The sequence below is a fragment of the Dermochelys coriacea genome, chromosome 9 (assembly GCF_009764565.3).
Source record: "Dermochelys coriacea isolate rDerCor1 chromosome 9, rDerCor1.pri.v4, whole genome shotgun sequence".
Classification (NCBI taxonomy): domain Eukaryota; kingdom Metazoa; phylum Chordata; order Testudines; family Dermochelyidae; genus Dermochelys; species Dermochelys coriacea.
The window spans coordinates 33,271,974-33,294,831 of NC_050076.1; the positions used below are offsets into that span (position 1 = coordinate 33,271,974).

The 22,858-nt window shown below is 42.7% G+C and overlaps 1 protein-coding gene and 1 long non-coding RNA gene across 4 annotated transcripts in view; one reads left to right on the forward strand and one right to left on the reverse strand.

Annotated features, from left to right (window-relative positions):
• Window positions 1–2,395: 2,395 nt before the first annotated feature.
• Window positions 2,396–12,813, reverse strand: RNF7 (ring finger protein 7). Of its 2 annotated transcripts, none has more exons than XM_038415395.2 (3): window positions 12,212–12,813; window positions 8,333–8,380; window positions 2,396–2,907 (listed from the first exon to the last, which is right to left on the reverse strand). In XM_038415395.2, exons 1-3 carry the CDS (start codon window positions 12,387–12,389, stop codon window positions 2,789–2,791), a joined length of 345 nt encoding a protein of 114 aa, XP_038271323.1. In that variant the 5' UTR covers window positions 12,390–12,813; the 3' UTR covers window positions 2,396–2,788. The 2 variants fall into 2 exon arrangements, with proteins under 2 accessions (XP_038271323.1, XP_038271324.1); XM_038415396.2 differs by having other exon boundaries at window positions 12,225–12,805.
• Window positions 12,814–12,944: 131 nt separating this feature from the next.
• The window catches only part of LOC119861031, a 72,241-nt gene continuing 62,327 nt past the window's right edge, over window positions 12,945–22,858 (forward strand). For both annotated transcript variants that reach the window (XR_006274450.1, XR_006274449.1), the window contains exon 1: window positions 12,945–13,786. This is a non-coding gene — a long non-coding RNA (uncharacterized LOC119861031). The remainder of the gene's footprint in view (window positions 13,787–22,858) is intronic.

Genomic DNA, 22,858 nt, shown 5'->3' on the forward strand with positions numbered 1-22,858 from the left:
TCTAAAAGCTTTCCCAAACACAGGTATACAGCTAAGACAGCAGCAAAGACCCTCTCCTCCGTCAAAAAGGAATAATTACAAAGTTACACCCTGATTTCAGGACAACAGGATTTGCCTTTCCACCAAGCCCCACAGCCACAAAAGCAAGACTGTTGCCACTTGTTCTAGTTAAGTTCACAGGTGCCCGAGGTGCTTAGCTATAAAGAAGAGAGACAAGGCCAGGAGAAATGTTGTATTGACCCACTTCAGCTTGTGGCTCTAAAAGTGAAACCATCTAGTTCTGGGTGTTACTTGGTGGTTTTTGTGTTTAATGATTCAGTTGTTTTCCCCTTTTTGAGGGAAACCAAGTCTGGAAAAGAGGTTTGATTGGAGTGTGCTCTGCCCAGCAAATCATTGCACAGCTCCATAAATCTCTGACATAAAACTTATCTTTGCGGTTTCTTTTGAAAAGATTAAAGCAATAATATGGCGCTTTACAGGGTGGGCGATAACTAATGCAGGAGATTAAGATCACGTCTATGCTACAGGAACTCTGGAAGCAGATACCTAGTGCCACAGTTATGCTAACATCACCCAGTAGTGTAGATGCAGCCTGCAGTGAGGGAAGGAGTTTTTCCTATTGCTGTAGGAACACCTTGTCCCCATCTTATGGCAGCTAGGTCGACGGAAGCGTGCTTCTATCCACCTAGTTATCTCTGCCTTTGCGAGTTAAGTCAGCATAGGTAGGATGCCCAGGGGCGTGGATTGTTCATACCCCTGACCACTGTAGTTACATCGATCTAAATTTTAAGATTAGGCCAGATCTAAAGTTCTTCACTTTGGAAAGCCTCCTCTAAAGAAAGAGAACTCCTTAACTAGGACCTAATCACATGAGATACTGAGCACTCTCATTTCCTCCGGCCCTGCACTTTGCTGAATCTTGTCCTTAGTGGTTTGTAAATGGCTTTGAAAATGAAAAAAAACACTACAGGTGCTAAGAATTTATCATCAAGGATTGACTGGAAATTTGTGTGCATATATGGGGGGCGGTAATGAAGGGGATTTTTGTTGAGAGGGGGAAAGTGGGCGTCTATAGGCATTTAATGTGGGTTGTTTGTTGAGGGTGGGAGAGGTATTAGAAAGGGACTTAATAGCTGTGATACTTTTATTTGGTAAGGAAGAGGTTGTGCACCTTCTCTCTGTGTTGAGGGAGGAGATTTAATGATCATGAACCCTGCTCTCCCACCTGAGTTAAGTTTTGTATGTTTGGCTCGTTGGGATAGATTGTAAAGTCTTCCAGGAAAGGAATGCATCTTAACTTTTGTAATGTGCTTCATAAATTGCCATGTACATTTATGGTCTGGTATACAAAGATATACAATGTTTGTTCTAGTAGATTTCAGCCAGTCAAGATGTTCAACTTTCAGTGAGCTCATCTTTTCTCCAGCAGGTAGCATTAGCACACAGTGAAGTGAGTGATCAAGACATATAGGCTTGCTAACAGATGGCAGCATGATGCAATCAAAAAGGCAGGCCACCATCTATATGAGGGCATTCAAATAGGCCAGATCAACTGATGTTATTTGACCAGTCAACTGATCAGCTTATCAAACCTAGTTAAGAATGATCTTAACAGAACATACACTCTTCAAACTTGTCATATATTTAAAACTCACTCAAATCTTATTCATAGGCCATGTGTTTCCTGTAGGCATTAAAGGCAACTAAAATAATTAAAGGACAAGGATTAAATACAAGTAAAAAACCCAAAATTAAAACAGGGTTGTCCGTACAGAAAAATAACCTAATGAAATCCTGAAGCCTTACCATTACAAAAGGCAAAACAACAATTGTTATTACATGAAAATATAAGTCTACCAATCTGATGAAATAGACAAATGGATACAAAACATATTCCCAAATAGACCTACCTATACTGACAAGATGAAACACTGTGCTGCATTAGATTCTTAATACATTTAATTAGCATATGCTTTCTTTGTAACATCTATTTTGCCAATTATATTTTTAAACAATTTATAGACATGGTTCTCAATTTATTTAAGATACATCCATGAGTCAGCTAGTTCCTAACCAATATTTTCACTTCATCAGCTAATTAATTTCAAGTATGGTTATTAAAATGGCCCAATGCTGGATTAAAGACATCCCCCATTGCTTTTACTAGAAATTACAATAAAAATCCTAACATGGTAAAAGTTTAATACTGCATGTTAGAGAAACAACATGCATATCATTATAAAATAAAAGGCTATTAATATTCAATGAACTGTAGGGTCAGATTTCTTAAGCCATCACAAAACCAAGCCTGTACTAAAATCTAAATAAGAGATTTCTACCATACTGGGAACCGGGAGATGGGGTGGGGAGAAGGGGAAAAAAACAACAGTAAAAATGAATGTTTCACACACTATTTATTTAAGTCAAAAAATCACGGTCAGGCAAAATTATTTATGGTGGTTTGGTGGTAGATTGTAATTGTGTATTTTCGGCACCACAGCATTTCTAAGCAGTTAATACAATTCACACCAGAACATTGACAGACAGACAGACTCTAAGGTAGCGTGCCTATGTTCTTAGCTGTGGAAGGATGCTGAAATAAGATCAGACAAAATGGCACACCAACACATTAGAGCGTGTTCAAGCACAACAAAACCACAGTATTCTTTTAACAGATATAAATTGAACGAATCATGCCACAGTTAGAGTGTTCCTCCCTTTCATATGGATATATGGCATCAGACATATATTGCTTCAAACAAGTTGAACAGAAAAACTGCCAATGTTTTCATTTGCCTATTCTCTGGACCACCCAGTCCTGTTGACAGAGGGGACAGCGATTGTTCTGTTTCACCCATAGGGACATGCAGCAATTGTGGAAGGAATGATTACATTCTCCCCAGACAACTGAAAGAAAAGAAAAATACTTGATGGTTCCAGTTACACTGTTTAATATAGATGTACAAACTGCATTCACAGTTAAGAGGTCTAACAATCTAACTCAGATTTTTACAGCAAACAGAGGGTTATATGATATGAGGCAATACATTATAATGATTTATTGATTGAGACTAGATTAGTGTTACTGGTTTCAAAGTATTTTCCATAAATAGAATATTGTATTCTACAGGGTTATGTCTCACACATTAGCCACTAAAAGCATGTCTACCAATTTATTTCTAATTCAAGAGACATATACACATACTTGCATATTCTTACACATCTGTAGAATGCTTAGCACGGTGCTGTGCACTATATAAACAACACATAATATTATAAAAAGAAAAGGAGTACTTGTGGCACCTTAGAGACTAACAAATTTATTTTAGCATAAGCTTTCGTGAGCTACAGCTCACTTCATCGGATGCATTCAGTGGAAAATATAGTAGGGAGATTTATATACACAGAAAACATGAAACAATGGGTGTTATACACACTGTAAGGAGAGTGATCACTTAAGATGAGCTATTACCAGCAAGGAGGGGGGAGGAAGAAAACCTTTTGTAGTGATAATCAAGGTGGGCCATTTCCAGCAGTTGACAAGAATGTCTGAGGAACAGTGGGGAGGAGGGGGGAAAAATAACATGGGGAAATAGTTTTAGTTTGTGTAATGACCCATCCACTCCTAGTCTCTATTCAAGCCTAAGTTAATTATATCCAGTTTGCAAATTAATTCAATTCAGCAGTCTCTCGTTGGAGTCTGTTTTTGAAGTTTTTTTGTTGAAGAATAGCCACTCTTAGGTCTGTAATCGAGTGACCAAAGAGATTGAAGTGTTCTCTGACTGGTTTTTGAATGTTATAATTCTTGACGTCTGATTTGTGTCCATTCATTCTTTTACGTAGAGACTGTCCAATTTGGCCAATGTACATGGCAGAGGGGCATTGCTGGTACATGATGGCATATATCACATTGGTAGATACACAGGTGAACGAGCCTCTGATAGTGTGGCTGATGTGATTAGGCCCTATGATGGTGTCCCCTGAATAGATATGTGGACACAGTTAGCAACGGGCTTTGTTGCAAGGATACGTTCCTGGGTTAGTGGTTCTGTTGTGTGGTATGTGGTTGCTGGCGAGTATTTGCTTCAGGATGGGGGGCTGTCTATAAGCAAGGACTGGCCTGTCTCCCAAGATTTGTGAGAGTGATGGATCATCCTTCCGGATAGGTTGTAGATCCTTGATGATACATTGGAGAGGTTACAATCTACATACCACACAGACTATGCTGACAGCTTGTGCCACACACTCTCAAAGAAACTGCGGAACCACCTGGTCAACATCCTCTACAGCAAACAGGGAAACATTAAGAATGTTTCAAAACTGGATACTCTCATAAAAAAAATCAACCTTCCACACAAACTTCCTCGTGGCTGGACTTTACAAAAACTAGACCAGCCATTTACAACACACACTTTGCTTCTCTACAAAAGAAAAAGGACACTAAACTATCTAAACTACTACATGCCACAAGGGGCCACAACAGTGGTTCCTTAACCCACCCAGCAATATTGTTAATCTATCCAACTATACTCTTAGCCCATTAGAAGAACCTGTCCTATCTCGGGGCCTCTCCTCTCCTCCACCCCCACGAACATGATGACCTAGAATCCTATTTTCGACGTCTCCGACTAAAGGAATATTTCCAACACATCTCTTTACAACATACTAACCCACAGAGACCTTCCTACCAACACTACAAAAAGAAGGATTCTGGGTGGAGTCCTCCTGAAGGTCGAAACAACAGACTGGACTTCTACATAGAGTGCTTCCGCCAACGTGCACGGGCTGAAATTGTGGAAAAGCAGCATCACTTGCCCCATAACCTCAGCCGTGCAGAACACAATGCCATCCACAGCCTCAGAAACAACTCTGATATCATAATCAAAAAGGCTAACAGAGGAGGTGCTGTCGTCATCATGAGTAGGTCGGAATATGAACAAGAGGCTACTAGGCAGCTCTCCAACACCACTTTCTACAAGCCATTACCCTCTGATCCCACTGAGAGTTACCAAAAGAAACTACAGAAAAGAAAAGAAACTCCCTGAAAAAGCACAAGAACAAATCTGCACAGACACACCCCTGGAACCCCGACCTGGGGTATTCTATCTGCTACCCAAGATCCATAAACCTGGAAATCCTGGACGCCCCATCATCTCAGGCATTGGCTCCCTGACAGCAGGACTGTCTGGCTATGTAGACTTCCTCCTCAGGCCCTACGCTACCAGCACTCCCAGCTATCTTCGAGACACCACTGACTTCCTGAGGAAACTACAATCCATCAGTGATCTTCCTGAAAACATCATCCTAGCCACTATGGATATAGAAGCCCTCTACACCAAAATTCCACACAAAGATGGACTACAAGCCATCAGGAACAGTATCCCCAATAATGTCACGGCTAACCTGGTGGCTGAACTTTGTGACTTTGTCCTCACCCATAACTATTTCACATTTGGGGACAATGTATACCTTCAAATCAGCGGCACTGCGATGGGTACCCGCATGGCCCTACAGTATGCCAACATTTTCATGGCTGACTTAGAACAACGCTTCCTCAGCTCTCATCCCCTAATGCCCTTACTCTACTTGCGCTACATTGATGACATCTTCATCATCTGGACCCATGGAAAAGAAGCCCTTGAGGAATTCCACCATGATTTCAACAATTTCCATCCCACCATTAACCTCAGCCTGGACCAGTCCACACAAGAGATCCACTAAGTGGACACTACGGTGCTAATAAGTGATGGTCACATAAACACCACCCTATACCGGAACCTACTGACCGCTATTCCTACCTACATGCCTCCAAATTTCATCCAGACCACACCACACGATCCATTGTCTACAGCCAAGCTCTACGATACAACCGCATTTGCTCCAACCCCTCAGACAGAGACAAACACCTACAAGATCTCTATCAAGCATTCTTACAACTTCAATACCCACCTGCTGAAGTGAAGAAACAGATTGACAGAGCCAGAAGAGTACCCAGAAGTCACCTACTACAGGACAGGCCCAACAAAGAAAACAACAGAACGTCACTAGCCATCACCTTCAGCCCCCAACTAAAACCTCTCCAGCGCATCATCAAGGATCTAAAACTATCCTGAAGGACGACCCATCACTCTCACAGATCTTGGGAGAAAGGCCAGTCCTTGCTTATAGACAGCCCCAGAACCTGAAGCAAATACTCACCAGCAACCACATACCACACAACAGAACCACTAACCCAGGAACGTATCCTTGCAACAAAGCCCGTTGCCAACTCTGTCCACATATCTATTCAGGGGACACCATCATAGGGCCTAATCACATCATCCACACTATTAGAGGCATGTTCACCTGCGCATCTACCAAGGTGATATATGCCATCATGTGCCAGCAATGCCCCTCTGCCATGTACATTGGCCAAACTGGACAGTCTCTACGTAAAAGAATAAATGGACACAAATCAGACGTCAAGAACTATAACATTCAGAAACCAGTCGGAGAACACTTCAATCTCTCTGGTCACTCGATTAGACCTAAGAGTGGCTATTCTTCAACAAAAAAACCTTCAGAAACAGACTCCAAAGAGAGACTGCTGAATTGGAATTAATTTGCAAACTGGATATAATTAACTTAGGCTTGAATAGAGACTGGGAGTGGATGGGTCATTACACAAAGTAAAACTATTTCCCCATGTTATTCCCCCCCCCACCCCTCACTGTTCCTCAGACAGTCTTGTCAACTGCTGGAAATGGCCCACCTTGATTATCACTACAAAAGGTTTTCTTCCTCCCCCCCCCGCGAGTAATAGCTCATCTTAAGTGATCACTCTCCTTACAGTAGCTCACGAAAGCTTATGCTCTAATAAATTTGTTAGTCTCTAAGGTGCCACAAGTACTCCTTTTCTTTTTGCGAATACAGACTAACACGGCTGCTACTCTGAAACCTCTCCTTACACTGTGTATGATAACACCCATTGTTTTATGTTTTCTGTGTATATAAATCTCCCCACTGTATTTTCCACTGAATGCATCCAATGAAGTGAGCTGTAGCTCACCAAAGCTTATGCTCAAATAAATTTGTTAGTCTCTAAGGTGCCACAAAGTACTCCTTTTCTTTTTTCGAATACAGACTAACACGGCTGCTACTCTGAAACCTGACAAAATACTATGAACACTAGTGAGGGACGAGTGAAGCCTGTGAGTGGTTTGGAAACTTCCACAGCCTGGCTAAATTCTACCTTTTTACTGGTTCATTAATTAGGTATAGTTAGTGCACCATTTCAGTATTGATTTTTCATCATGTACCAAAGGTTTAAGGGCATATGAGCAAATTCTAATTTTATTTGAATTTTTAAAGTTCAAAGTTGTGATACATGATAAATAAAACAACATAGGATATTCCTTCATAAGCATTTAAAATGGGCTCTCATCTACATCAGAGACTGTTCAAAGGCTATAATAATTTAAATATACCAAACTGGACTAATTCTGCATTGTACAAGTTGCTTTTTTTTTTTCCCCCTAGTTTTCATTTAGCAGTGACTGTAGACAAGGGCAATATTCACAGGGCTGTTGTAAGTTTTGTATTTTTTCCTCTTTCATACCTGTCTTTAAATGGGAGACCCAACAGGACAACCATGGAATGTGGAAGTGATAATTTCTTTTATAGACAATAAGCTGATCAACTAAAATAATACTATTCAATTAACTGAGGTTATATGTTTTATAAAGAAAACAGCAAAGAGGTGGAAATGTCCATAACTGATTTTACAAGTTCAATTAATAGAGTAGTATAACTATACTATTTATAATACTTCCAAGTTAAAAAAATGTTTGAATGTTTACATACCACATAAAAAAAAATCTAATACAATGCTTAGGGCTATCCTTTCCAACTGAAAAGCAGATTAACAAAACAATAATAAATAAGATCCTTGAAACCTCAAAAATCTTGGATGAGGAGGAGACAAATCAAATATATTCCATGGCTTCATAACCTACACAAAATTTTATTCCACCCTTGCATGTTTCAGTGAAGTTCTTCTGTTATATCTTCTAGCATCTATTTTAAAAGATACAGTAGCTATTTCCTATCTAACTCAAAAGTCTATAGTAGTTTGTCCTGAATTATATAACTAGTTCTTCACAGTCACATACACAGATATAAATGACTACAGATTTGTTCAATCAAGTACTCTTCTGAGCGTCTTTTTCCATTAGTATTGCTGGACAGTTTATTTTTGCTCATTAATAAAATTAGTATTATCTTCAAACTTAAAAAAGCACCCCACTGAGAAAAAGCCTTTGCTGAAAAACATGAGAATGAAATCACTACATACCAACACAATCTTCTTGTTTGTTTTCAGCTTGACATCTAAGACAGGCATCTAAAAGCAAACAAGAACAAAACTCAATTTGATGCTCAAAATACAATTCTTAAAACTGGCTTTTCTAATAGAAATATAAACCCTGAAACATATTTATAAAGGTAAAAGCTCGAATTCTGCCATCTAGTTCAACTGTATTTATTAAATAAAAAGGAATTTAAAATACAAGCACTATGCATACCAAAAGAAATATATATGTTTACAGACGGTAAAAAGAACTGGAAACTGTAAGACCTTCCATTTTGTTGTGACATTTTCACAAAGCTCTGCTGCAAAAGAAATATCCTTTTTGTATATGTGACCATTGGGAGACTTGTGCCAAATCCACTCAAGCATATTAAAAATTAAACAAGAGAACTGCAAGTACACATGCAACCCCCAATTTCAGCAATTTGTTTTTCAGACGTCAGCATCTCCTTTTAAGGAAATCACTCACAATTCTATTGTTTTTCAGCCTCCCATCAAACCCTGCCCCACACCACCTTTTTTACACAGCAATTTTACTTGATGAGTACCTTAAACTTCACCAGAATATAAAAACACACACCCTATACTTTTAGATCATTTATTAGTCGTGTAATTTAAGTGAAGAGACCACACCATACTTTTAGATCATTTACTAGAGACCCAAACATAGTTGTTCTAGGGGTTATACAAACAATAATAAGTGGTTCCCTGTCCAGAAGAGCTTCCTGTCTAAGACAGGAAATACAACAAACAGGCAGGGGAAGCACACAATAACAGGTGAGATGACTGTAATCATCACAATCATCAGTGGCCACTATCAAATTTTTTGAAGGCGTCATAGCAGAGGAGTGTTTTAAAGAGGGATTTGAAGGAGGACAATGTGGTGGCTTTACACATTTTTACAAGGAGCTCTTTTCATGCATAAGGAACAGCATGGGAGAAGGTTCTTGTTGGAAAAATTGACAAATGGGCAATGAAGTCTTGGCATATTTGGCAGGACAGAAGCAGGAGTCAAAATCTCAATGGTGTATAAGAGATAACAGGTAGGGCACCATTCCCACACTTCAATCTCTGTTGCCAACTTCTGGGTCTTCAGTCAATCACTTTCAGAAATAGCAAAAAGAAAAGGAGTACTTGTGGCACCTTAGAGACTAACAAATTTATTAGAGCATAAGCTTTCGTGAGCTACATCCGATGAAGTGAGCTGTAGCTCACTTGTTTCATGTTCTGTGTGTGTGTGTATATAAATCTCTCCTCTGTTTTTTCCACCAAATGCATCCGATGAAGTGAGCTGTAGCTCACGAAAGCTTATGCTCTAATAAATTTGTTAGTCTCTAAGGTGCCACAAGTACTCCTTTTCTTTTTGCGAATACAGACTAACACAGCTGCTACTCTGAAACCAGAAATATCAAATTCACTCAAAATCCTATGACTTTTTAAAAACTAAAATACAAAGGCAATCAGAGTTCCATATTTAGCTCCACAGAAAACATTTTGATTTCTTTTAAACTAAGTCTTTTTTCTCTTTAATTCTGTGATTTGACACAATTGGCATGAGTAGAGATATCAACTCAGATCTATTCTCCACAGTGCTTTTGTGCTATTTCGACTTCCTCATAAGTCAGGTTCAGTAAAATCCATTACTGGATATTACTAAAAACTGTATTTTTAAGAAAATGTTATTGTATTGCACCTGGGGCTAATTTCTTAGTCCTGATATGAGCTTTGTCTACCAGCCCCAACTAAGACCATATGTTAACTGTCTTCTAACCATCCTAAAACTTCTTGTATAAAGTCAAGCTAAATAAGACATTTTTCACTACTTCATTCTGGGCCAAAGTATTTCTTTCTCTAACATGTTCATAAATTCTCCCAGCTCAAAACACTGTTCTAGACACAGACAAAAATACATGAGAAATGTCTGCGCTAGTTAAGTTCGATATTGCCATGATGGGCACTCAGATTGGATTCTCAATCTTTCGCTCCCCAGAACAACAGTGGAAGAATAAGAATGATTTTGGGCAAGTCACTTAACCTCAGTTTTCCCATAAAAGAGGTTTCTTATCAATTTTTATAAAACACTTTGAAATTCATGGCTGAAAAGCACTATATAAAAGTGTTATCTCTACAACACAAAAGATAGTTCAATTTCCCTATTCATTCAGGCCTTAGCCATTTTACTGAAATTGCCAATGTCTGCCAACTGCAGTGGTTTTTGTAATGTGAATAGCAACCTAATGGGAATTGGACAGAAACCATATGTGAATCATGCAGAACACTGACTAGACATAAGATGGTAACTTGGACTACTCTTTATCCAAGCTGCATTTATACAGTGACCTAGAGATGAAAAGGCTCTGTGTCTCCAATTAACTCCCTGAGCTATCCAGTCTCAAACAGCAATAAAAATTCACACTTTTTGATGTATTTAGGTCATCATAATTATATGTAATTGCTATGCTGTCAATGTCTTAATTTGTAAAATTTAAGCTACTTTTAAACATAGTTTTCAGCCGAAGTACAGCTGCAGCAATATTACTGGGAAGTAGATACTCAAGTAACACCTGACAAGTGGATACAAGAGCCTTTTTTTGGATAAGTGTTAATATTTGTAATCAGTTGGGGAGATTTGTACAAGTTTAATGATACTAATTTTTAACTAATGCAATAATGTGACCTTACATTTACATCTTTTATCCAAGAGTGGTTTGCAAGATATAATTAACAGATAACACAAAGAATACAGGTTTCAGAGTAGCAGCCATGTTAGTCTGTATTCACAAAAAGAAAAGAAGCACTTGTGGCACCTTAGAGACTAACAAATTTATTTGAGCATAAGCTTTCGTGAGCTACAGCTCACTTCTTTGGATGCACTAACAATGAAATGTAGCTCACGAAAGCTTATGCTCAAATAAATTTGTTAGTCTCAAAGGTGCCACAAGTACTTCTTTTCTTTTTACAAAGAATACACTAGATATCACCCTCAAAGAGCAACCATTTCCTGGTGAAATATAGCAAGAGAAGAGCAGACTACAGACAAGGCTTCAGCATGGTGAAATAGTTGCACAGAGATGAGGGACTCCAGTAAGTGATCCAATTTAAGCCATGAAACTTCTGTTTGGCTAGTTAAGGAGGATCACCCATTAGGAACAACCACCACATTTATGGCACCGTAGGCCATGGTCAGTCACCACATAGTAGCCTACAGAGGCTGGTTTATTCTGTGTCCCCTCACTACATGAGAACTGCTGGGCTGTTCTGTCAACCATGTAGAGTTTATTTCAAGGAAATAAAGAAGAACAGTATGAATATTACACGGTAAAGCTGATTGCTTAGGTGATGCCTCTGGTTATTTATTTCTGGTACAAACACACAGGGAGCTACCACTGGTACCATCACAGGATCCTTTGTGCAATTACTTTTAGGATGTGGGACAAACACAGGTAGGGCATTAGGAACTACATAAATGGCCTTGGTATCATCCCAGCTAACAGGTCGGTGTGGGAAAGGAGGAACCCAGTATGTACAAGCTCCAACAGAAACCCCGGGCTTTCCTGGGAAGGGAGGCAGTGAGGCGATTCAGGCCCCCACGATGTGGGGCTCTGGCCGTGGGGAAAGGGCAGTGAGGAGATACAGGGCCCCCCAGGCTGCTGGGCTCTCCCTGGGGGGGGGCGGGGCGGGGAAAGCGAGGAGATAGAGGCCTCTCCCCCCAGGATGTGGGGCTCTGGCCGCGGGGGGGGGGGTCAGTAAGCAGATACAGGTCCCTCCCCCAGGATGTGGGGCTCTGGCCGCGGGGGGGGGCAGTGAGGAGATACCGGGGCTCCGCCCAGGGCGGAGAGAAGGCCGTGGGCCACCGGCGCTTACCCATGACCTGTACCCGGCAGATGGCGCAGGTGTCGCACTCCACGTCCCAGCTCCACATGGCCACCGCGTTCCACTTCTTCAGCGAGAACATCTTGTCGGCAGCGCCCGCCTTGGCGCCCGAGGAGCCCGGGTGAGAGTGGGGGGCGCCCGGCTCGTCTCCGTCCTCCACGTCGGCCATGGCGCAGGGCGGAGGAATCGCTCTGGCTTCTCGGAGCCGGGAGTGCGGGGCTGCAGCGCCACCCAGCGTCGAGAGCGGCACCCGGCCCGGCCGGGCCGACTGGGGGGGGGACAAATAGGCCCGGGGAACGGACGCGGAGCCCCACCCGTCCGGGAGCAGAGTTGGTGGGCCCGCTGCAGGCTCTAGTCTGCGGGGAGCTCAGGGCCCCTCTCGGCCACCCCGTCAGCACCCCGGCCCCGCCATGGAAGCAGGGCTCCTGCTGGCAGCTGCCTGTAGCTTGCGCGGATGCTGTGGGGAGGGCGAAGGGGCCCCGTCACTTCCAGGCTCCTCTCGGACCGACTGCAGGGGAGCCCGGACTCCCCGGAACATCGCCGCCGCGGGAGCCCGGCCGCGGGGAGGGTTGTTTTTAACGGTTTTGGGCAGGCGGCTGGGGTTTGTCTGGGAATTTATACTGCGCCCATCGCCGTGCTGTCCAGGCACTAGCGCTTGTCATTTCAGGCAGTGATTAAAGCAGCTTGACACAGGAGGGGAATCTCTCCCCATATTAGCCAAGGGCGAGCTGTGGGAGAGGAAAGTGAGTTGGGCTCCTTGCCACACTTGGAAGCTCCTTAGAAATGGGGGGAAGGTCTTATTCCTACATAAAGAGGGTAAGGTCATCCTCCAGCACAGGTGTGTTTCCACTGGTTCTAGCAATGGAGTTTCTTTCTGCCCCACACAGTGAATGAGTTAACGCTCCCCTCACTAATAATAACCCCACTCCCTTGACCATTTTTTCTTTCCCTCCCAATAAATATGATGTTAGATTCCCCTTGTCACCAGATGTTCTTTGGATCTCTGACTGACCTTGGGCCAGCTCTGATATCCATACAAGGATATGTCTGAGCCAGCCCCAGACACTTGTAAACTTCACTGTTTTTGCAGTTGTCAGAATATTCACAGTTCTCAACAGTCCCTCAGTGAAAAAAGGGATTTAGTGGGAGGGTTCATTTTTTTTTTAAGGTTTATTACAAACTTGTTGGGGTGAAGTCTTTATTAAGGACTCCCTTACAGGTTTGTCCCTTTAAATTAGCATGTATCAACTATGGAAGTCCCCCAAGAACAACCATTATTCACCGTTAAAGGGTTAAAACAAGTAGGATTTATTAAAAAGCACTCCAAGGTTTAACACCCAATAGGTGTTAAGCCTGGACCCAAAACTAGAACAATGTGGGTTACAAATAACACAAAGTGAAGTAATCTTGTGCAGGACCAGTCTTGTGCAGGACCTCAACGATGTCTGACTGAGACTGGACCACATGGGAACAGGAACACCCAACCAGGAGCCACAAATCAGGAACCAGGAACTTGGGAACCACGGGACAGGAACAACGGAGCAGAAATAGAGGCTTCAGGAACAGGTCGGTGTCTTCGATCTTCTGTCTTCTCTGGTGTTAGGTGGAACAGGCACAGTCTGCCATTAGGATGGGCGACATGAAGCATACTGTGATGAGTCCTTATATAGTCTTTGGTTACTGGACAGATTTTGCCACTGGGGTCAGGTGACCCTTGCCTGCCTTTTTGGGTTGCCGGGCAGATTCTAAACAGACTCCTAGGTTTTCCTGCCTTTTCCTTGTTGCTGTGCAGTTTCAAGACATCAGGTGTTGTGGCTTACCTAATCAGGATAAGAAATTAAACAGAGCGCCAAACAGAATAGAAAGGACAACAAGAAACCAAACAAAGATGGAGGGTAACAAAACAAAATGGCAACTGCCCCGTAACAGTTCCCCTGCTTGATGGCCAAGTATAGTCTTCTACTTGCTTGTGCTATGACCAATGGTTACGCTGTTGTCGTACAGGACTCAAAATTTGGTAGTCCTATATACAAAAGTGTGTTCAAACAAAGTCAATCTGTAGTGGCATTTGATATCTGAAAGGAATCACTTTACAATACTTTACTTGAAATTAATTTGTAATTAATCCTTTTACATTGTTAACTTTTCTTTTTACCCAACATACTAAGAGTCTCATACAGATGATGATCAGAATTTGAAGTATTAACACCACCAACATTGGGTGCAGCAAAATACTCCAAGCCTCACTATAGTCAGCAGACCCGTTAAACAGATTTTCCCGCCAATGGCTAAATGCTGATTCCTTTGCTACTCACTTGAGAATCTTTTCGAGTTTTTGGGTAGAATGGTGCACTATTATCATTACTACTTTGCTTTCTTTTTCTAATTGTTTTAGATGTTTCTTAAAGTCAGGATGATACATCGTTTGCTTTAAGACAGAGATGTCCACTCCCAATGAACTGATTCAACATGATTATATAAGAGGTAATGAGTGTGAATGGTCTGTGTTGTGATATGAGGCATAGTAAAATTATCGTATCCAACAACTGAAATTACTGAATAGAGGCACATATTTAAATAAGGATCATTAGGGTACCTTCTAAAGATACCTTTATAAAAATGATTTACTACAAACCCAGGGCACCAACTACATAAACAAATACACTTAGTGTCCACAAAAACAGTGGCAGATTGATTAGAATCACTAGGGCTGAGGTGGTAGTGACACTTTCCTTTCTCAGGATTTAGAATCATAGAATCATAGAATATCAGGGTTGGAAGGGACCTCAGGAGATCATCTAGTCCAACCCCCTGCTCAAAGCAGGACCAATCCCCAATTTTTGCCCCAAATGGCCCCCTCAGGGATTGAACTCACAACCCTGGGTTTAGCAAGCTAATGCTCAAACCACTGAGCTATCCCTCCCCCCATTTTAGACACCCATGGGGATTTTCTATCACCCCGGAACCACATATGTAACTTATACCCTTTTCTTCAACACAGGAGTTCAGATTAACACTGCTACACAAATTCTCCTTTTTACGGACCCAGTTATTTAGTTCTACAAGAACTAAGATGGAACGGTTGCTGTTTAAACCAATTGGGACCAATGGATAAATCCATTCTTCCTGGGCTTGTGTGATGGTTAACATGTATGCCATGATGGTTCTGTTACTACTTATATATGAGATACTTGTGCTGTTTCTGCTCCAATTGATTAGTGGCATTTTCCCACAAAAATTTCTTATTTCAATTCACATGATCCTGCTTAGATCATCTCTTAAAATATCCTTGCCACACTTAGCATCCAATTTTGAGACTAGACGCAGGTAAGGGCCACTGACACATTTGACTGGAAGACAACGAAAGCATTAACAGTACTAATGTGGTCTTGCTCTTGAATTCTTAGCAATCCTGATAACACACTCGTTACTTTATACTGCATGACACTTAGTTGATTTAGAGAGCTCACCAATTGATTAGATAGAGATGCTATATCTTGACCAACAGCCCCTATCTTACTAGCTAAGGTTTCTTCATCTACTGTGTTTAATACCTCTAAGCCTGCGCCCACCCCTGCTAAAATAGTGGCCAAAGAGTTTGGGTTTCTTGGACACCACACTTCCACCCTTGCAACAGTCGAACAATGAAGGGTGTGCATCTAGGCCGAATTTCTGCAAGATTTAACTGTAGTGGCATAACAACTTTCTTAAGGGAATATTTGGGGTTTATCATAAGTAGCCTTTTTATGTCTCTTCTTATCACTACCGGTTCAATTAGATTTTTATATGGTTTAGGTGACACAATAACTTCTGTCACTTCCTTAACTCTATATAAACTAGTGATCAACCGTTTTCCTGTGTCATTTACGTTAACATTAACATCAATGTTTCCATCACATTTGACATGAAAGGTCACATTTTCTTTGCCCTTGTCTACACTATGAAATTAGGTCAAATTTATAGAAGTCTGTTTTGTAGAAAGCATTTTTATACAGTCGATTGTGTGTGTCCCCACACAAATGCTCTAAGTGCATGTCGTCGGCGGAGTGTGTCCAGAGTACCGAGGCAACCGTCAACTTCCGGAGCGTTGCACTGTGGGTAGCTATCCCACAGTTCCTGCTGTCCATTTGAATTCTGGGTAGAAATCCCAGTGCCTGATGGGGCTAAAACATTGTCGCAGGTGGTTCTGGGTACATATTGTCAGGCCCCCCTTCCCTCCCTCTGTGAAAGCAAGGGCAGACAATCATTTGGCGCCTTTTTTCTTGAGTTACCTGTGGAAATGCCATACCACGGCAAGCATGGAGCCCACTCAGCTAACCGTCACCGTATGTCTCCTGGGTGCTGGCAGATGCGGTACTGCATTGCTACACAGCAGCAGTTTATTGCCTTTTGGCAGCAGACAGTGCAGTATGACTGGTAGCCGTCGTCGACGTAGTCCAGGATGCTCTTTTAACCGACCTCGATGAGGTCAGGGACACCTGGGCAAACATGGGAGTGACTCAGCCAGGTAATTTCCCTTTTATGTTTTGTCTCATGGCAATTCAGTCCTACCGGCAGTGCACTATCTTTTAATTTGCAGCCAGCAGAAGACGATGGCCAGCACTCATACTGCACCGTCTTCTGCTGAGCACCCAGGAGATGACGATGGCTAGCGGTTGTACTGCACAGTCTGCTGCCAGCAAGATTTATAAAGATAGATGAAGTGGCTCAAAACAAGAAATAGACCATATTTGTTTTGTATTCATTTTCTCCTCCCTCGCTCCGTGAAATCAAGGGCCTGCTAAACCCAGTTTTGAGTTCTATTCTTGACCTTTTGAGTTCTATCCTTGAGGGGGCCATTCTGTTTCTCACAAAGCCACCCCCTTTGTTGATTTTAATTCCCTGTAAGCCAACCCTGTAAGCCATGTTATGTTGTCAGTCACCCCTTCCTCCGCCAGAGCAACGGCAAACAATTGTTTCGCGCCCTTTTCCTTGGATTGCCCGAGCAGGAGCAGACACCATAGCACAGCAAGCATGGAGCCCGTTCAGCTCATCTCAGCAGTTATGACCATTGTAAACACCTTGTGCATTATCGTGCAGTGTATGCAGAACCAGCACCTGAAAAATGAGGCGAGGAGGCAATGGCAGCACGTTGATGAGGACATGAACATACTTTTCTCTAAAACCGCGTTCCCCCGCAATTTGGAGATCATGATGTTAATGAGGCAGGCTAATGCCGTGGAACACCGATTCTGGGCCCAGGAAACAAGCACAGAGTGGTGGGACCGCATAATGTTGCAGATCTGGGATGATTCCCAGGGGCTCCAAAACTTTCCCATGCGTAAGAGCACTTTCATGGAATTTTGTGACTTGCTTTCCCCTGCCCTGAAGGGCAAGAATACCAAGATGAGAGCAGCCCTCACAATTCACAAGCGAGTGGCAATAGCCCTGTGGAAGCTTGCAACGCCAGACAGCAACTGGTCAGTTGGTAATCAGTTTGGAGTGGACAAATCTAATGTGGGGGTTGCTGTGATGCAAGTAGCTAATGCAATCATTGAGCTGCTGCTATCAAAGGTAGTGACTCTGGGAAATGTGCAGGTCATACTAGATGGCTTTGCTGCAATGGGATTCCCTAACTGTGGTGGGGCTATAGACGGAACGCATATCTCTATCTTGAGACCGGACCACCAGGGCAGCCAGTACATAAACCGCAAGGGGTACTTTTCAGTGGTGCTGTAAGCACTGGTGGATCACAAGGGACGTTTCACTAACATCAACGTGGGATGGCCGGGAAAAGTTCATGACGCTCGCGTCTTCAGGAACTCTGGTCTGTTTAAACGGCTGCAGGAAGGGATTTACTTCCCAGATCAGAAAATAACTGTTGGGGACCCAGCCTACCCCTTAATGCCCTGGCTCATGAAGCTGTATACAGGCATCCTGGACAATAGTCAGGAGCTGTTCAACTATAGGCTGAGCAAGTGCAGAATGGTGGTAGTGTGTGCATTTGGACGTTTAAAAGGTCGCTGGCGCAGTTTACTGACTCGCTCAGACCTCAGTGAAACCAATATTCCCATTGTTATTGCTGCTTGTTGTGTGCTCCACAATCTCTGTGAGAGTAAGGGGGAGATGTTTATGGCGGGGTGGGAGGTTGATGCAAATTGCCTGGCCGCTGAATACGTGCAGCCAGACACCAGGGCAGTTACAAGAGCACAGCAGGAAGCGGTGCGCATCAGAGAAGCTTTGAAAACCAGTTTCATGACTGGCCAGGGTACTGTGTGACACTTTTGTTTGTTTCTTCTTGATGAAAACCCGCCCCCTTGGTTGGCTCTAATTCCCTGTAAGCCATGCGCCCTCTCGCCTTCGATCACAAAGGAAATAAAGTCACTATCATTTAAAAACACGTATTCTTTATTAATTGATTATAAAAATAGGGAGATAACTCGCAAGGTAGCCCAGGTGGGGTGTGGGAGGAGGGTAGGAGGGAAAGAAATGGCTACTTTAAAACTTGTTGAATGCCAGCCTTCTGTTGCTTGGGCTGTCCACTGGGGTGGAGTGGTTGGGTGCCCGGAGCCTCCCACCCCGCGTTCTTGGGCATCTGGGTGAGGAGGCTATGGAACTTGGGGAGGAGGGAGGGCGGTTAAAAAGGGCTGCAGCGGCAGTCTGTGATCCTGCTGCCGTTCATGAACCTCCACCAGACACCAGAGCATGTCCGTTTGATCTCGTAGTAGCCCCAGTGTTTCCTCATGCCTCCTCTGATCTTCCTGCCGCTACCTCTCCTCACGTTCATTGGCCACCGTCCTGTACTCTGCTATTGTGTCCGTCCACACAGCTCTGTCAGTGCCAAACAACTGCATGAGCTCAGAGAACATTTAATCGTGCATGTGTTTTTTTCGCTGCCTTATCTGAGATAGCCTTTGGGATGAGGAGGGAGGCTTGAAACATTTGCAGCTGCTGAAGGAAAAAAAGGGAGTGAAGTATTTAAAAAGATACATTTTACAGAACAATGACTATACTCTTTCACGGTGTACAACACTATTCACATTACATAGCACATGTGATTTTGGTACAAGGTCGCATTTTGCATCTTATATTGAGTGCCTGCGGCTTTGGTGTTAGAGATCACACATGCAGGGCTGGGCAACAGAATTTGGCTTGCAGGCGGCCATGGTAAGCCATAGTCTTTTGGCTTCTGCAACCTTCATAACAGCAGCCCCCTCCTTTCCCATACCAAGCAAAGCCCGTTGATTTGGCCATTTAGTGCTGCAGTTTTCCTGTTAAAGTGCAGCAGCAGAAACCAAACTAACCCTCTCCCCCTATCCAATTCTCTGGGATGATTGCTTTTCCCCTCCCCCCACCACCTTGCTGGTATCAAGGAAGATCCCTGCTAGCCAAAAGTGAACAGCCCAGTGCCAATGGCTCCCCTACCACCACGTGGCTAACTGCGGGGAGGATTTATTTTCAGCCACAGGCAAACAGCCCAGTAGGAACGGGCACCTCTGAATGTGCCATTAATCAAATTCCCCTATTTCAACCAGGTTACCATGAACGATATCGCTCTCCTGAGGATTACACAGAGAGATAAAGAACGGATGTTGCTTGAATGCCAGCAAACACCGGGACCATACACTGCCAGGCTTTGTCATGCAATGATACCAGATTACTACTAGCATGGCATGGTAAAGTGTCCTGCCATGGAGGACGGAATAAGGCTGCTCTCCCCAGAAACCTACAAAGGCTTTTAGAGTACCTCCAGGAGAGCTTCATGGAGATGTCCCTGGAGGATTTCCGCTCCATCGCCAGACACATTAACAGACTTTTCCAGTAGCAGTACTGGCCACGAATGCATCCCAAGTCCTCAGGGCTACTTAATCATTAAAAAACGCTTACTTTTATAACATGTATTATATTTAAAAAGGTACACTCACCAGAGGTCCCTTCTCTGGCTTCGTTGGATTGGGAGGGTATTTCAGTCAGGGTGATAAAAAGATCCTGGCTGTCGGGGAGAACGGTATGCTGTGTGCTCTCCCCAAGCTCGTCGTCCTCATCTTCCCCATCTGCAAAATCCTCAGCCATGGCAGAGAGTACCCCATCATCAGAGTCCATGGACAGGGGTGGGGTAGTGGTGGAATTGCATGCAGCTCAACGTAGAAGCGGCATGTCTGGGGCTCTGTCCTGGAGCGTCTGTTAGGGAAAACCTAACCGTTCAGGGTTGGGAGGGTAGCCTTCCCTGTACTTCTGTATTAGCCAAACAAACACAGAGTTGTGGCTCTTAGACAAAATGAGGCACTTTAATGCTAGCAAGTTCGACAGCTGAAGGGCTCACCAATTTCCTACACAGAAGAAAATGGCGAAGGCCTGAACAAAGAACAAGGTTCAGCTTTTATAGCTTGGCTCAACATGAATTGTGACATTTCTTCCAGTTCAAACCGGTTAAACTCAGTCTGAGTCCTGTGGTATGAACATGGAGGCTTATATCCTTATAAGGAGTTTTTTCCCCGCGCAGGAAATAATGGTTACACACAGTTCATATTCTTTCTACCCATAAGTATAGAGAAAAGACAGAAGCATAGCTTTACATGATTGGGTTTTTTTCTTTATCACGTCCATTTGATTCTTTGGTTTTCTGGTACGCTTGTCTGAGCTCCTTAAGTTCCATGCGGCACTGTGTTGCATCCCTGATGTAGCCTCTGTCCTTCATGGCCTCTGATTTTTTGAAATGTTTTGGCATTTCATCTTTTGGAACGTAGTTCTGATAGCACAGATTCCTCTCCCCATACAGCGATCAGATCCAGTACCTCCTGTTCGGTCCATGCTGGAGCTCTTTTTCGATTCTGGGACTGCATGGTCACCTGTGCTGATGAGCTCACCTGGCCAAACAGGAAATGAGATTCAAAAGTTCCTGGCGCTTTTCCTGTACGCCTGGCCAGTGCATCAGAGTTCAGAGTGCTGTCTAGAGCGGTCACAATGGTGCACTGTGGGATAGCTCCCGAAGGCCAATACCTTCGAATTGGGTCCACACTAACCTTAATTCGAAACAGCGATGTTGATTTCAACGCTAATCTCCTCGTTCAGGAGAAGTACAGAAATCGGTTTTAAGAGCCCTTTATGTTGAAAAAATGGCTTCGTTGTGTTGACGGGTGCAGGATTAATTCGGATTTAATGCTGCTAAATCAGACAAACTCTTAGTGTAGACCAGGCCTTTGTTTCAAAACTTATTTACAGTTCGATAGCTGACAACAATTTTCAGTGCAATTAGAATACATCAGGATAAAATTATGTTGACCAGTGGGAGTATACAAACTAACCCTAATGAATCAATTAGGTATTGTAATCTCATTACAACATTGAACATACAAAACTTCCTTTACCCATTGTGTTAGATTAGATCTCATGTATGGATATTTGGAGGACCCTGTTACTTTCATTACATCTGAATAATTAGTCAGGAAGTCATCACTAAAAAGCCATGCACATGTGACATAAAGCTTTTGCTTTTGAGAGAGAGTTGCTCTTCTTCTGAATCATAAAATGTTACTTCCTGTATATTACTGTTCACAGTTAAGGCGCTTATGGTCTTACCACTAACTTTTTCCATCCAAACTATGTAATAGTCCTCCTCTTTTTCATTTACATAAATTATAATTGTTCCTTTTAATGAAGTGGGCAGGATATTATCATACTTTGTTCAGCCCTATCCCACTCAGAATTGTAACTTTTGTTTACTTGACAATAACAGTGTTCCCCATTTTTAATAATCATTAAACTTGACACGTATATTAATGTACAAAAACTAATTATTGAAAACATGGTGTGAAGGTTTTCCTGACGGAGAGAAAAGAAAAGAGAGAAAAGGATTTATTGACATCACTTAACAAATCTTTTCCAATCCTTTAACTGTGATGAGTGAAACCATTTAAGGGTACCAAGTATCAGAGGGGTGGCTGTGTTAGTCTGGATCTGTAAAAGCGGCAAAGAGTCCTATGGCACCTTATAGACTAACAGACGTATTGGAGCATAAGCTTTCTTTTTCCCTTTTACCTCAACCTGGTAAACTGCTGGGCAAGCCTTGTTCACTGTCACTACTCGACATAGACATTTGGGACTTAAGGCATGGTTCTTCTCCAAATAGAATCTATATAAAACCCTGTCACCTACATCCCATTCCTTAGGATTTAATATATTGTCCAATCTTTTGTCTATTTGCTTTATATTGTGTCTTAACCTAATAGCAACCTGCTTCTGAATATAGTGCTTAGCAGCTTGTTCATAAACTGATTCATGAGAATACATAGTTGGTAGTCATCAAGCAGTATCCCGCCTAGCCACCATTGCTCAGGTGTCCTCATTATTCTGCCATGTATTACTTCATGGGGGGTATACCTATGTGAAGCAATTGTAGATCTCATAGCCATAAGTATTATTGGGAGTTTTCTATCCCAGTCCTTTCCTGACTCTGTCACTATTTTTCTCAAAGCAGTCTTTAAAGTCCAATTAGTACGTTCCACTAACCCAGAGCTTTGTGGGTGACCGGCAACATGGAATTTCTGTTTTTTTCCAAATGCTTAGGACATGCATTTCATTATGTCACCTACAAAATGAGGTCCTTGGTCTGAATCTATTGTGTCTGGTAAACCTAGCCATCATACTGGCCATATTGTT